General features: G+C 35.1%; 1 protein-coding gene across 1 annotated transcript in view; it reads right to left on the bottom strand.

Annotated features, from left to right (window-relative positions):
• CCDC102B (coiled-coil domain containing 102B) overlaps nt 1-16,673 on the bottom strand; it is a 201,112-nt gene that overhangs the window by 112,760 nt on the left and 71,679 nt on the right. Inside the window, exon 5 of the mRNA XM_058556612.1 lies at nt 13,522-13,731. Coding sequence (XP_058412595.1) covers nt 13,522-13,731 — 210 coding nt within the window. The remainder of the gene's footprint in view (nt 1-13,521; nt 13,732-16,673) is intronic.

Below are 16,673 nucleotides of genomic sequence, written 5' to 3'. Positions count from 1 at the left end.
TAATGGAAAATTAAATCAAAGTTGGTTAAAAAACAGATGATTCTTGTTAGTTACTGATGTATTGATGCTTCCTCTCCTCTGTTTCCCTGGCATGTAGAGAGAATTAGAAAGGCTGCCAAATGCTGTGGGGATTTAAATACCGTTAAATTAAGCATAATAAAATGACAGGGAAACAGAAAGTCATGGCCAGTAGCAGAGAAATACAAAATGAAAAATCTCTCAATTATGTCAACAACCATATTAAATTTAACTGTGTAAATTAAAAAGAAATAAATCCATGAAGTGGAAAGAATACACTAAGCTGTATCAGAAGCCAACAGCTATTTTAGTGAAAATAAACTGAAATTCCAAAGAAATATTACATTGTCCTCATAATCCCTCAAATTAGTGTCTTTATTTAAACCTAGTAGCTAAATTTTGGGAAACATAACAGGATCATGGAATTTTTGGTGCTGGAAGAATCTCAGCTATTTGTTCCAAATTCTTCTCTTAAAAATTACAAAACTGAACCACAAAGAGTATTGCTTGGACAAAATCACTCAAATACTGATCATGGACCTTGGATAAGGGTCTCATTCTTTCATTCTCTAGCCTCCAGTCTCATTTTCCTGTTACATATGAGTTGAATCACACATTTAGCAGTTACCACTTTCATTGCATAATAATATGGCATACTCTCCGGGGCCTCTTTTATAAAGGCACTAATTCCATTCATGAGGCTCCACCCTCAGACCTAGTCACTTTCCACAGGTCTCACCTCCAAATACCATCATTTTAGGGATTAGGTTTCAACATATGAATGTTGGAGGGACAGAAACCTTCACCATATCTCAGTACTTCCAAAAGTCATCTACACATTCAGCAGAGTGCCTGTCAAAATCCCTAAGACATTTTTTGCAGTAAAGCTGATCCTTAAATTCCTAGGGAATTTCAATTTTCCTAGAACATCCAAAATGGTATTGAAAAAGAAGAACGTTTTCTAATTTCAAAACTTACTAAAAAGGTCAGTAACCAAAACAATATAATACTGGTATCATGGTAAACATGTGGAGCAATGGAGTAGAAAGGAGAGTCCAGAAATAAACCCATACATCTATGAACAAGTGATTTTCCACAAAGGTGCCAAGACCATTCAATAGGAGAAAAAATAGTCTTTTCAACAAATGGCGCTGGGGCAACTGGGTATCCATATGTAAAATAATGAAGTTGGACCCCTATCTTGCACCATATACAAAAATTAACTGAAAATAGATCAATGATCTAAGTATAACAAGTAAAATCATAAAAACCTTAGAAGAAAAAAATGGGGGTGAATCTTTATAACCTTGAATGTAGCAGTGAATTCTTAAAAATGACACCTTAAGAGCATAAACAACAAAAGAAAAAATAAACTGGATTTCATTAAATTAAAAACTGCATGCATCAGAGACAGTATTAAGAAAGTGAAAAGACAACCTACAGAATGGTGGAAAATGTTTGCAAACCACGCATCTGATAAGGGTTTAGTATCTTGAATATGTAAAGTACACTTACAACTCAACAACAACAAGGCAAACAACACATTAAAAAACGGGCAAGGGCCTTGAACAGACATTTCTCCGAAGAAGACATGTAAATGGCCTACAAGCACATGGAAAGATTTTCAATATCATTAGTCATGACGGAAATGCAAATCAGAACCACAATGAAATACCAAGTCACACCCACTAGGATGGCTATAAGTTAAAAAAAGACCCCAGAAAGAACAAGTGTTGCTGAGGATATGGGGAAATAGAAACTCTCATACATTGTGTTGGGGATGTAATGGTTCAGCCACTGTGGGAAAAAATTTGTAGGTCCCTCCAAAATTAAACATAGAATTACCATATGACCCAGAAATTCTGCTACTGGATATATACCTAAAATAATTAGAAACAAGTACTCAAATAAATACTTGTACATGCATGTTCACAATAGCACTGTTCAAAAGAGCCAAAAGATGGAAACCACTCAAGCGTCCATCCGAGCACAAACGGATGAACAAATTGTGGAATATCCATATAATCAAATACTATGCAGCCCAAAAAGGAATGAAGTACTGATGTTTCTACAATGTGTGTGACCCTTGAAAACCTTATGTTAAGTTAAAGAAGCCAGACACAAAAGGTTACACCTTGTGTGATTCCATTGACATGAAAATCCACAGGAGGTAAATCCAGAAAGATAGAAAGTAGATCTTCGGTTGCTAGGGGCTTGAGGGAGAGAGGAATAGAGAGTTACTGCATAATGCTTACTGGATTTTCTTTGAGGATGATGAAAATGTTTTGGAATCAGTTAGAGGTCATGGTTGTACAACATCGTGAACGTACTAAATGCCACTAAGTTATTCACTTTGAAATGCCTAATTTTATGTAATGTGATTTCACTTTAAGAAAAGAAAAAGAAAGAAGAAACAAATAGTGAATGTCTCAGACCTACTCAAGTTATCTGAGTTTTTTACTAATCTTATAGTTTTATTTTTAATTTGAATTTTAGTTTTAACTTGAAAGAAATAGTATAACCATAGTGTTTTATATCATTTTAAATAGGAAGCTAAACATTATTTTTTATCACTGTTTTAAATCAAGCTAATAGAAATCAACTGATAGCAGCTATGTGAACTGCCAATCATTTTGTAATAACATAGTGGATTATTAGTAGTATGCTAGTCATATCAAACACAAAATGATATAATTTCATATCTGAATGTCGCAATTTACATTATAAAATTTTGTGAAGTTCTAATTCTGTAAAATATAAGTGACCTACAGTGTCAGAATACACATCTTTGTTTTAATTGGCTAGTGGATAAAATTCCATTTATCTGATACATAGGAAGGAGATTTTAAAGGATAATATAAACCTCCGATAACCTTACAGACCTTGCTGCCCTCTAACATTTGCCTTGCTAATAGAATAATAAGGAGAGCATAAGAAGAAAAGATAAATCAAAGTATAAAATGAAATTTAAAAAATTAAAATGGAAGCATAAATACATAAATTTATTTATCCATTTGATACATATTTATGAGGATATGCCAAACATTGTAGTAGAGACTGAGATTTAATATTAATAATTCTAATTTAAGAAGACATGACAGCATTTGGAGTTTTAGTAAGAGAAAGTGAAACCCCACCCAATAATAATTTATTCCTATAAATAATGCTTCATATGTATAAAAATCTTATTTTTGTAACTTAGCTTCAGTGGAGAATCACAAAACAGGAAGGAAAATAAAATTCTTATTTTAGAGTTAAATTTGTAAAAATCAATCCCTTGTGTGTGTGTGTGCATGTGTGTGCATGCACGTGTGTGTATTTGAGAGTGAGTGAAAACAATCATATTAGAGTAAATACCACCTTATTTTGCAGTGTACTGGTTTATTTCAATCCAGTAGGGAACTTCCAGTAGATACCTTCCTTACGACATTAATAAATGGTACTGAAGAGTCTTTATCTCTGCTAACTTAGGATATTCTAGGGCAAAAGGAGATTGTTCTGTTCAGTCCACACAATCTCATTAACTTTTGTTAAAATGTCTACAAAACCATGGATGTTTTCTAAGTTTTATGAAATAACTAAGTTATCAATTCACAAAAGACACCTAGCCTAGTGTTTTGCTACAAACAAGATATTCTTTAAAACAAATTATTTTCATATTTTATAAACAAATATAACATTTCACATACAAAAGAGTTAAATTTTTCCATATATCTGAAAGTCTCTACAGACACATAAGTTTTTGCTAATGGCTACACTGAAAATTAAAATTTCTAGTGTATATCAGATAGCAAAGATATGTAAGAACAATGAGAGAAAAACATGAAATGATCCTATTTACATCAAATTATACTATTCTATATTTAAATTATTAGTATTTTACAAAAGTAAAAGCATAGATATAATTATTGCTTATTCTTAAATTATTTAATAATTTAATTGAGTAAAAGAAGGATTTGGAAGAAAAATAATGAATGAGGAAAACTTAACAAAACCATAGGTTTGCCTGCTAAACCACTGAAGGGAAATAAAATATATTTGAGGACAAAGTTCTAAGTGAAATAAATATAATGTCATTCCTTAATTCTTTACTGTCAGTAAAGCAAATTCATTAGGAATTGACTTTGATGGCCTTTCCACTTTCAGATTAATTCATCATTTTCCTGAGACACATCAATTACCACCCTGTCACATTAACTTTCTGAAAATGACCCATTATGTGACCTGAATGAAGGGAGTCAGTTGCCAGAATGATTTAAGAAAACAAGCTTCCAACGCATGTCAGGAGAGGCATGTCGACAAGTCCATGGGGCTTTACCTAGTGGAATACTGACCACTTTCTCCATACTCTTCACTTTAAAAAGGTATTATTTACAATGGAAAATGCATATACTGCATATCAACTGAAGAATGAAGGCTTACGAACACAAGAATCTGTGCCATCCACTGAGTAAAGCAAATCAACCTTTACAGGATAGGCATCATATTTAGAAAAATGGTTGGGAATGGCAATTCTACTTTTCCCCATTACAGCAAACTCAGGACGTAGTTTGATAAATATTAGGTTATATGTGTTTGTTCCCTCTTTATTTATTTTTATTTTTTGTGAGGAAGATTGGCCCGGAACTAACATCTGCCAATCCTCCTCTTTTTGCCCAGGAAGAGTGGCCCTGGGCTAACATCCGTGCCCACCTTCCTCCACTTTATATGGGACGCCGCCACAGCATGGCTTGACAAGCAGTGTGTCGGTGCGCGCCCAGGATCCGAACCTGCGAACCCCGGGCCACCGCAGCGGAGCGCGCGCACTTAACCACTTGCGCCACCGGGCCGGCCCCTGTTTGTTCCCTCTTTAGTTATTTTGTTGTCTTCTCAGTGGATAGTGGGCACAAACCCCACTTTTCATTTCCTTTTCTCTCATTTGTCTTCTCTTATTCTTTGTCCTCCTGAAAGTTCAAAGAAGTGAACGAAGAGGAACGGGAAGGGTAAGAGCTAGGAAAAGGTCTAGGATTGCTGGAGTCCTTACAGTTTTGTTTTGCTTTCTTTTCACCAAGCCGTGGGGCAGATGTTCGTTTTTTAACCCCAAGATTACCCGTTTTCTTGAAACTCCCTTCTCTCTGTGCTTCTCTCTTAGGCGTGGTCCCACCTCCCCTATGTTAATGTGAGGTATCTGTTGATACCACTTTCTAGAGGCTACCCTCTCTCAGTGCACGTCCATGGAAAATCATCCACCCTCAGCTCTCCAGTACTGTGATTCATACACACAACTGATTACTTCTCTTATATCACCAATACCTCCATTCCTTTTTTTGTAATTCATTCATCTCATGAATGATTTTGAGGGCCTCCATGTGAAAGGAACTGTGGTAGGTTGTAGGCATACAGAGGGTAGCTAAAGAAACACCACCTCGCATGGATCTCTTAGTCCCCTGCAGCAGAGAAACTCATCAAAATATTTCATAACAAATAACTGCAAAAACGGCAAGAGCTCTCTAACTAGTCGGGTCCATCAGGAAAGGCTTTCCTGAGGAAGCAAACCCTGGTGAGTATCTGAAGAATTATTATTGAGGAAGGCCAAGGGGAGAGGGAAGGACCGGAGCAGGCTGCCCGCGAAGGGCTGCCGGGACCTGAACCTGAAGCAGGTCTTCAAACAGGGAAACAGGCTATAGAAGAGCACCAGAGTCGGCGTGTATTGTCTGCTGCTCTATGAAATATGGTGCCAGCTGCACTTCAGATGTGTCCTGTTCAAATTAATATGTGCTTGTTTAATGTAACTACCAGTTTTGCATTTAGGAAAAAGGGCCTGTACATATACAGAGGTTGTCGAAGGGAGAAAATGGCTCAAACCACTGGCCAATATAGTGTTCAGGACTGAGAGAGACCAAGATGCCGCGCTGTTCTTTGAATTTCCCAACTCTGCAGAGTTGTAGTGTTGACTAAATGGACAAATCTAAGTTAATTGTTGGCTTAACTGATAGATGCATGAGCTTGATTATCTCAGAGAAATCTGGTGATAGAATAAATCTACATAGGAAACGAGATTGTTCTCCTAGAAAGAGCAGTCTATGTGAAGACCCTGTGGTAGGAGAAAGCACGAAGAGGTTCAGGGCCTAAAAGGCAAGAGTGGGTAGAGAAAAGTAAGCAAAGAAGAAAAATAACTCTGGTAGCAGAGTAGAAACGAATTGTGAGAGGGCGATTGGCTGCAAGGCTGCAGAGAAATCATTAATAATTGCCGTAGTCTAGGTCCTTGTGAGAGTTCAAGTGTGATCTGTGGACCAGCAGCACCAGCGCCAGCTGGAAGCTTCATAGAAATGCAGAATCTCAGGTCTTACCCCAGACCTGCTGAGTCAGAAAGAATCAGAATAGGGTTGAGAGTGCAGTATATTTGTATCTTTCAATGATAACAAGAAGCTATCCATCAACTTCCAGAAAATACGATCTGAGCTACTTCATGGCCTGACGGTGATTAAAGTGAAGTGTTCATGAGAAAGGTTGTCTATTCGGTTCAAAGTGACAGGCATGGCGGCCACACTCCCCATGAGTTTCCCAAAAGAACTTCCATGTATGCTTCTAGAAATTAGAGGCAAAAAAATATGAGAGACTGAGAAGAAGACATGGGCACACCTAAATAATATGGAGAAATACTGAGAATCTGGATAAAATTGGATTAAAATTTTGGATAAAAATACAGAAACAGAGGATACATGAGATTATAGAAAACATTGCAATCCTAATGGAGGGGAAGGATTCTTCTTTGGAGAACAATTATTTCACCTGTTGTTACCTCTATTAACCACCTGCCAGTCACCACTTGGCCTCACCTCTTACTTGGTATGCTCTTCTCCAGCACCTCCTACTCTGGATCTTGAGCTAAATCGACAAGCACTGGCCTTACCAGGAACCTTGAGAAACATTCAGAATCCCAGGCCCCACCCTAGACCTACTGAGCCAGAATCTGCGTTTTAAGAGATCTCTAGATTACCCCTTTGTACATGACATTTGGGTATGCAGGTTAAAGTATCTCAAATGCAATTGCTAATCAATGAATTCCAGATAAATAAATATAAACTAATCCTCATAAGAAAATTCGTGATTCCTGGTATGAATGATATAATGCTAACAATACAATTGTTAGAAATATAATTATTCTAAATGAGCCAATCCCATGTAATCTCCAGCGTCACTCATATTTCTTGTGCTGCTGGTTATGATAGAAACGTGCTACTAGTTTATGTCAAGGAAACCCTAACCAATCTATAATTTTATAACTTCTACAATGAGTGAGTACTTTAGGACTTATAACCTAAACCCTATGCAGTATAAACTTCTTGGTAGGCCACTAATATTTCATAAATTTATTTTTGACAGTTTATCAACATTACAGTAGTAGTCAAAGAACTAGTCACACTATAAGTATTATAATTTATAATATATTCAATCAAGTTAATTGTTGGCAAATGAGATACAGTTCCAGCTATGGCATGACTTCAGTGTTCTTTGCTAGTCCCTACCTTTAGAATTTTTCACTATGGACACATTCCTTCCTCTGGATGTTAGGCTTATTGTGATTTTCGGCTTATCATTAAGCTTCTTTTTCTGGCCTTATTCCCACCTAACTCTGGAGAGTATCACTGACCTCAAGCTGTAGATTCTAGGATTCATAACTTTGAACAACGGAACATGAGCCCCTGGAAGTTTCTGCTAAGGAATTTCCCCCTCATGTTTCCATGCCCACCTCGATAAGAATAGTGCCCTGAAATATTGTCTTAGTTTTGAGCTTCATTAATTTTAGGCTGTTCTCAGCAAATACTTTTAAAATAGTTTAGGATTAATCATTCTTATTATTTTAATTTATCTTTGCAGCATACACTCCATTAATCATTTCCTCCATTTTTAATTCATTTGTTTTCACCCTCATCACAGAGAATATACTGATTCTCCTCACCATTATAAATTCACTTATTTACCCTTTTCATCTCAGTGCAAAACTCTCCTTCTTTGATTCAAGTGCTTAATAAAAGACTCTCCTGAACCAATATCATATAAGATGACTAACAAAAATAGAAGTCTTCCAAATAATATAAAAATTTCATGTTATGACTGCTTCTAGATACTGAATCTTAGATATCTAACATGGTAATATTGTATATAACTTTTAACTTTAAAAAAAATCTAAAGTGTTTTTTCTTCTTCTAAATAGATGATGATATAATACATAATTCCTAAACAGAACTACTGTCTAACATTAGAATGTTTTAATCTCAATAAAATTCATAACTTTGATGTAGTTTCTGTTTATGATTAATACTTAACCTTCAAATGATTATTTTAATCTGTATGTCTCTTTTTCAAAACTAAATACAAATATTAATATCAGCTAAACTCAATTATTTTTGTATCTAGAAGATTAGTTTCAAACAAAAACTTCTAACAGGCTATCTAATTTCTGTACCCATCTATAGTCTCAAACCATAATTTCTCTATTTTTCTGAATTATAATGCCAGGGTATGTTCAGGGTTTTTCTCCCAAAGAAACAAATAAGGCCATTTGGGCAATGTCTACTATTAGGTGCGTTCAGATGACTGATCAGTTATGTCCTCAAATTGTGCTGAAATCCTCGGCAGAAATATAGTGCATGCATCTATACATATAATGTTAAAGAATTATGTTTTGTCGGTCATCAACTTATTTTTATTTAAAAACTCTTTATTCCATATCTGCTGTATACGAGGCACAGGGGGTGTCAATGAAGTTTCAAAAGAAATGACAATTGTTTCCCTCTAGGGAAATAGGACTAGTAGAGAGACACCTGTATAATAATTGATGGGAAATCTTCCTGTGAAATCATAGTGATGATTTCCTAAGTGTTTTAAAATAATTGCCATTATTTAGGGCAGACCGTCTAGATCACATTAGAAACCCAAGTGGAAGATCCCACCCAGAGGGTTTTGTGTGGCCAGAAGGATGTTTTTAATACTTTGAATATGCATGCCTTCAGGACAGGCTCTACTCTCCAGCTAGGTCGAGGTCTTGCTGTCACCTATCGCCCTGCACCTGCCTCTGTCGCGCTTTCATGCTCGGCTCCATCCACACCTTTAACCATATGGACCACTGGCCCAGAGCAGCAGTCAGCAAGCTATGACCCACGGGCAAAATGTGGCTCCAGATCTGTTTGTGTGCCAACCAGGAACTAAGGATGTTTTCTACATTTTTAAAGGGTTATCCATTTTAAAAAGTATGTAACAGAGACGTATGTGGCCTAAATCATAAGCTGTTTACAATCTTGACCTTTACAGAAAAAGTTTGCCCATCCCTAGTCTAGAGTAACACTGCCCAAGTGTTGATGAACTCATCTGCAAAGAGTTATTAAGCATGCATATCAATTACTTCACACTGTCAGGGAAAATTGTGAAACACATTGGACAGGGCAACAAAGATTCCTGGTAGTTGTTTCTAACATATTCCTCCAGGTAGGATTTTCTGATTCTATAGGGACTGCAACTTTCAGTGTCTTTAAGCTATTTTACACACAACTCTGTAATTTCTAGGTAATCCACAGCAATGCAAATGATTCTTGTCCATAGGGGTGCAGATTAATTTTGTCTGGTGGAGGTACAATTGATGTCCCCATACACTGTGGAAAAACCAGTTTTGCATCTATTTAGCAAATTCTATTCAGAATTCTAGGTTACCCAGTAGTCTGATATTTAGTCACTTCTTTCAGCTGCTGTAACATCTTTCTGGTTTCTTCAGTAATAAATGGGTCACATAAAATCTTTATCATATGTTAATTTTATGTTTGTATGAGATTTACGAGTTTACTGTTTATAAAATTACCCTTTCATGATATACTAATTATGCTATATAGATATGCTATTGTACTAATGTAATATATATTATAAACCATCATAAGATGGAAACTCAAAAAGTATGAGCTAAAAAAAGGCCGTCTTTTCATACCACAGTGGGACATGTACACCTCACTTCAATCACTATAATTTTTAACGCATTTCAAGATTTTAGTTACATTGATCTTGTAAAAGAAAACGAAGAACATTTTTTAACAAATATTTCAGGTCATTGAATTCAAGGTTGCTGAATGCACAGAAGATGTTTTTAGAAATGTTAAATTATGTTAATTATCCTGATATGTATATTTCTGCATATTCATAAGTATAAGTGGATTTTTTTTTAATGTTGGATGGAAATGTACAGACTAATGATTAAGCATCACTAGTATAATGAACTATTGGCTGTGGATTCAGAGTTTCAAATGTAGCTCCATTGTTCTCCTCTTAAAACATGCACTTTGATTCATTTATGTTTTCACAAAGCTAGTTCTCAAGCATCTTTGCCATCATTTAAAATGCAGCTTCCTTCTGAGAAGAGCACTCAATACTGCCACGGAGGGTTATCAGATGTCAGTGGTTTTGTCAATTATACTAACGGCATGGAACCACAGAACAGTGCCACTATTACCCAAAGCAACAATAAACTGAAAGATCCACACGTGGAGGTTGTTTTAGAAAAGTCTATAGCAGTGGTTTATGCTTTAAAAATAAATTGCTACTACTAGAGTGGTAATTTTCCAATTTATCCATTAAAAGTGCACTGCTGTTTTTTTCTTAATTGTAAAAAATTGATGCACACATATCCTTAAACACAGGATACAAAAGCAACTACCAGATGGGAATTTTTGTGATGAGGTCACTTGTGTGAAGAAGAATCTGTCTTTAAATTAATAGTGCACTTTTAAGGAAAAGCATTTTCCTTAAAAATGTATTTCCCATAACACTAAAGCCAAAGAAACAAATGCAACACCATGTGAAAGTCCTCCCCTCCTGTATAAGTAGGGATTTATAAAAATTTCATTGAACAAGGAGATTGTTAAAACTCAAGAAATTAACAAAATTTATTAATATGAAGATTTCTATGAGTAGCAGGTAGATTTGTGTCTGCCACAAATGTTTGTTAAATGTGATTAGACGTAAATATAATGTGGTAAGACATCTTACATCTCTTTTGGATATTGACAACGAGTGGTGTTTACAATTGTGTGTCTTACATGCCAACACCTATTTCCACTACTTCCTTCATCTATAGTACTTATATGCATATAGACATATGGTACCTCTATTTGGCCCTTCTATTCATATATGTACATGTTACTCCTACATAGTACTTATACACATAATTTATACACACACAGGTTGGTTTTTATTGAAATAATTTTAAAACTACAATTTGGCTTTGTGATATATAACATCTACACTAGCCCCGGGACTTTGGCATGTTCTATATGCAGCTTTGATTCATTTGGCATTTGGAGACTTCTCAATCTTGATATTTTGATCTTCTTTGGGGATCTCTCTGGTATGAAGGATTTTGACCTGCAGTTGCTCCATGATATGGAATTATTTTGGTTCAAACAGTGAGTCTGAATTCTTAATGAAGAGGGTAAAAATCACTAACACCTCCTTCCTGCCATCAAAATGCTATACACTTAAGAAATAGTCTTCTGACTGATGAGCATATCCATTTATTTGATCAGACCTCCCAGAATTGTCCCAGTTTGCAAGTTCTGTCTAGTTCTAGGCTGAAGAACTACATTGGTCCCAAAGAGCCCATGTCTGAACTCAATGTGCCTTGTTGACAGGAAACGCCAATTGGCATATATGCCAGCTCCAAACAGGCCCCAATCAGCCCTCATATCGTAAGTGACATATAACATTTTGATATAACTAGAAAGGCATCAAAATGAAATAGAATGAGTTACTTCTTCACTTGTGTTCCCATTCCATTTTATTCTTAGCAATCATCACAATGTATTATTGATAATAATTTATGTGTATATCTCCCTATATTGACTGTAAGCCCATGCTGGGCAGGGATAATGATTCATTAATCTTCACATCAACAACATCTAAAGTAGCAATTGACACAGAATATAATATAAATAAATGCTTATTCTGTTCAAATGAATCAAATGAAACAGGTATTTTCAAAACTTGTTCCATAATTGAAATCACTCTGTGCTTTCACAAGTAGAAATCTGCAAAATATTCTCTGCAGATTTATCAGTTGTATATATGTCAGAACTAGATACACCATTATGGATGGGATGGTTGATGAATCCATCCAATAGAAATTATGATCACTGACTACATTTATCTTCAGATATTTGCATTGCCACGTCATGCAACACTAATGCAATTTAATCTTACACTTGCAATAAATCCCTAGAATCACAAAGAATAAGGAAAAGTGATATGGAATTCAATTTTTCTGGCCATTTAGCTTTTCGAGCTCATATGAGTATGAACTACTTATATAACTCAAAAATATGAACTTAGCAAACTCACTTTTTTTTTTTTTTTGTGAGGAAGGTCAGCCCTGAGCTAACTTCCATGCCAATCCTCTTCTTTTTGCTGAGGAAGACTGGCTCTGAGCTAACATCTATTGCCAATCCTCCTCCTTTTTTTCCCCAAAGCCCCAGTAGATAGTTGTACATCATAGTTGCACATCCTTCTAGTTGCTGTATGGGGGACGCGGCCTCAGCACGGCCGGAGAAGCGGTGCGTCGGTGCGCGCCCAGGAGCCGAACGCAGGCTGCCAGTAGTGGAACGCACGCACTTAACTGCTAAGCCATCGGGCCAGCCCCCTCAAACTCACTTTTAACTCACTGTTAAAGGAATTGAGTTAAAAAATAGAATTGTGCATTTAGATGCTATAGACACTTTAATGGAAGAAACAGAAAAGAGATAGTTATGTTTTGCAGCCATGTTGACACCAAAACACAGAAATTACAACTGCCATTAAGAAAATATTAAAAAACATAAACCTATTTATCAAAAAAATCCCATCTATAGCAGTAACTATGTCTATCAGCTTTAAGATAATTCCAAAACAACCTAAATTTCCCAAAGTGAAATTTTGAATTCAATTCTAGTTTTAACATTTATGTCATAGCCTACAAAAGCTATTTACAACATGATGCATTTAATTGACTCAAAAATAATTTTTCTAAGATCAACTAAAAAGGAATTAGAGAAAAGTAAACTTCAGCAAATGTAAATGTTTATTCAGATACCTACCATAGCTACCGACAAAACCTTCTTGTATGGTTGCTCAAACTAATGTAGAAATATACTTACTGAAAATAAGATAAATTGCTCAGAAAACACAGACACAGCTATAACAGGAAACCAAAACCCCAAAGATCCATCCCTTACTTCATTTTTTCCTTCATTTTGGAAAAGCTTGAAACTATCAGATTTGTGGTATTCCAACGTTTTCATACAAAATTTGTCACACTCTATTTTCATATGCATGAACAACATTCATTTATTTTACAATGGGAAAGAGAGAAACCTATCAGATATTAGATAGCACAAAAGGAAATATTCAGATTTGCAAGTGTGCAAAAGTTAAGGCAGCATCCACCTGGGCATCAGGGAGGAAACATATCGTTAAGTGAGAACATTTGCTTCCAAGGAGCACCCGTACCTTGTTTTTTTCCCGCAGTTCAATTTGTGATGTCTTGAAATCAGGACCTTGAGAGTGTGCACTTAATCTGTTTTTCCTATCCAGGAGCTCCTCCATTTCTTTCACCTGGACCTTTAGCCTTCTATTTTCTCTCTCCAGTCCTTGTTTTTCTGTTTCAAGTACTTCCCTCTTGTCCCACTCCGAGGTATTTTCAGCCTGCAATCTCTCTAGCTAAACAGAGAAAACACAAAGAAGCAGCATGTAGCATTAGTAATTGCCCAAAGGCAACGCACTCAGCAAACAGGCCCCCGCTAAGAAAGGTTCATGGATACGTCCATGTATTCAACTTTTAAGAAGAAAACTGTATTTTTCTGAAAAGTTGAGAACAACACAAAGGTCCTAATACTAGGCTATGTCATGGATAAATATAGCTTTCCTCTTGGTTCATGTGACTCTACAACCATACAAACAGTATTTGTCAAATAAATATGTTAAGTGAAAAACAGATGATATTTTGCCAACCATCTCCACTCAACTGATGAACATCTATCAGTTGAGAAGGCACAAAATCATTTCTTGGGCAATTTGGATTGGATGGATATAGTTCATGTATTCATTCAGTCATTTGTTCATTTGTTTACTATACCTTTCAACTTCCAGGCACTATGCTAGTCACTGAGAAAAAAGACAAGTGAATGAAACAAAATATTATAAATTCTGTGATTAGAGTACTATGAAATATAGTCAAACTCACATGAGTGAGTGGCCAATTTGATTTTTAGGGAGTACAAGTTTGCAAACCACGGCCAGTGAGCCAAATCTAGCCCACCTATTTTAGTATGTTCCACAATAATGGTCTTTTTTTTAATAGTTGAAAAAAAGCAAAAGAAGAACACTATTTCTGACCCATTAGTATTATATAAAATTCAAATTTCAGTGCCACAAAGTTGCATTGGAACACAGCCACACTCATTTGTTTACATGCCGCTTATGACTGCTTTAACACCTCAGCGGCAGAGGCAAGCTGCTGAGACAGAGACCATAAGGCCAGCAAAGCCGAAAATATTTACTATCTGGCCCCTTACAGAAAAAGTTTGCTTATCTCTGCCTTCGTCCCATGGTTCCCAACCAAGGCTGCACATTAGATTCTCTTGGGGAGATATTTATAATTACCAATGACCAGAACCCACCTCTAAAAGTTCAGATTCAATTCATTTAAAGTAATTTTAATGTTTCCCTTGGTCAGTTTCTATTACTTTAACTTTTTTATATTTAGATTTTAAAGAGGCAATATCAAATGTGTTTATTTTCTGCAGTTGTATTATGTTCAAATGTTTGCTCATTATTATAGTGAGGTTATTTTTTTTCTTGTTATGGATTTTGTAAGTAGAAATGATTAGTAGCTTTTAGCTCTAAATTCTAATCCTGAGCCTGAATTCTCTTCGTGACTTCACCATTTATTCTGTGGATAAATTCAGTCGGGTAACTTCATCGCCCCGATGTGAATGATTTATTCTCTAATCTGACAGGGTTTGTGAAAAGAAAAATTAATTAAATTGGTTGGAAAGCACTTTGCATTGCAATGTACTACTTAGAGAAGAAACATGGTGGTGATATAATTTCAGAAAAAGAATTATATATGCATTTCTCCCATATATTTTGGCACATGTATATTCAAATGTCAAAGTTATTCATGGCATAAATCTCTATCGTGAAGCAGCTCTTCCCAGTAGAGAAACTAATAGCCTCTGGTCCTGGTTCTGTCTCTCACTCATTGGTTGACTCTAGACAAGCCACTTGTTCTTTCTGTTCCTCAGTTTTCTTAGTAAAATTAGGATGAAAATACCAGACCCACCAAATGTGTGGTATTGTAAGGACTGCATGAGATCAACTATTTGAAATGCTTTGTAAACTATGTAACATGATTAAAATATGAGGCATTTTTAAACTATTTATTAAGGATAAAAATTGGAAATTACTTGTTTTTCCGTTGTTAATTTTAAATGGCTTGATTACAAGGTATTGAATGGTATTATACCATTATATTTTTCACGCCCTTTTAAATACTAAAAGAAAAATCGACATAGTCTACAGTAGGAAAAATGTTAGACTTCAATAATATCTTTGGAAATGAATTTTGATTAAAAAGAGTCTAAAAACTGCTTTTTCATATACATATAATTGTACCATTACTGTAGAAAATGTTCTGTTCTCAAATCGAAGAGAGGCTCTGACTTCTAAAACACAGGAAACCAAAATTACATTCTTGGCACTAGACTTTGCTTATCAATAAAATATAATAAACTAAGGGATCAAATTTTAGACGATGTGGTTTGACATTTGGGGTGCCTATATGAGGGGAAAATAGTATTTCACAATTCAATTTTGAACATGACATTAATTACTAAGACTAATGCTTAAACTTTTTGATTATCACCGCATCACGTATCAGAATGTAAATAATAAAGCTGTAACAAAAAGTCATCAACTTAGTGATGAAAAATTAATTTTAGGAGCATAAATGTCTTTTTGGCCAAGGACAAATATGTTACGTCAAGGCTTTATAAAATTGCAGGCATTTAAAAAAATTGCTGAAGTCAATTTTATACCTAATAACAGATAACAGGTAGAACTAAGGTTTTAAATAAATAATATATGGTCTGAATGAATAAACCCTAAATCTTAAAAAAATAATTAAAGGAAAGAATGATTTTAACACCAGTAACAACAAAGCTTAAATAATGATGTCAGATTATTTACTATTTGCAGTTTTTTAATTGACATACCAATTGATTGATAAATTTATATATATCACACATATCAAAAAAAGTAAAAGTTCTGTGAAAATTGGAACATCATAAAAAATTTAAGCAGTGTTATTTTTGTTTTCATTTTGCAAAATTCTTTCTTATCAGATCACTCTTTTCCAAGGATCATGTGAAAATTCACTACCTTAAAAGCCATTCAATTGAATGCAACTTAAAATTATGAAAGAAAAATCAGGTACTATTTTAGCTTTCAGAGTATATCATAAGCAATCCTAATAGTTTTATCAAATTGAAATGGAATTCCATTGATTTACTTCCAATGATCAAGAGAAAAATCCTAAAATATTTTAATTCTAACTCTACTATACTATGAATTTTAACTAATAGTAGGTACTAGTGTTAAAT

The sequence above is a fragment of the Diceros bicornis genome, chromosome 16 (genome assembly GCF_020826845.1).
Source record: "Diceros bicornis minor isolate mBicDic1 chromosome 16, mDicBic1.mat.cur, whole genome shotgun sequence".
In the NCBI taxonomy this organism is placed as follows: Eukaryota; Metazoa; Chordata; class Mammalia; order Perissodactyla; family Rhinocerotidae; genus Diceros; species Diceros bicornis.
The sequence above is the reverse complement of the archived record's forward strand: the minus strand, read 5'-3'. Positions and strand labels throughout refer to the sequence as shown.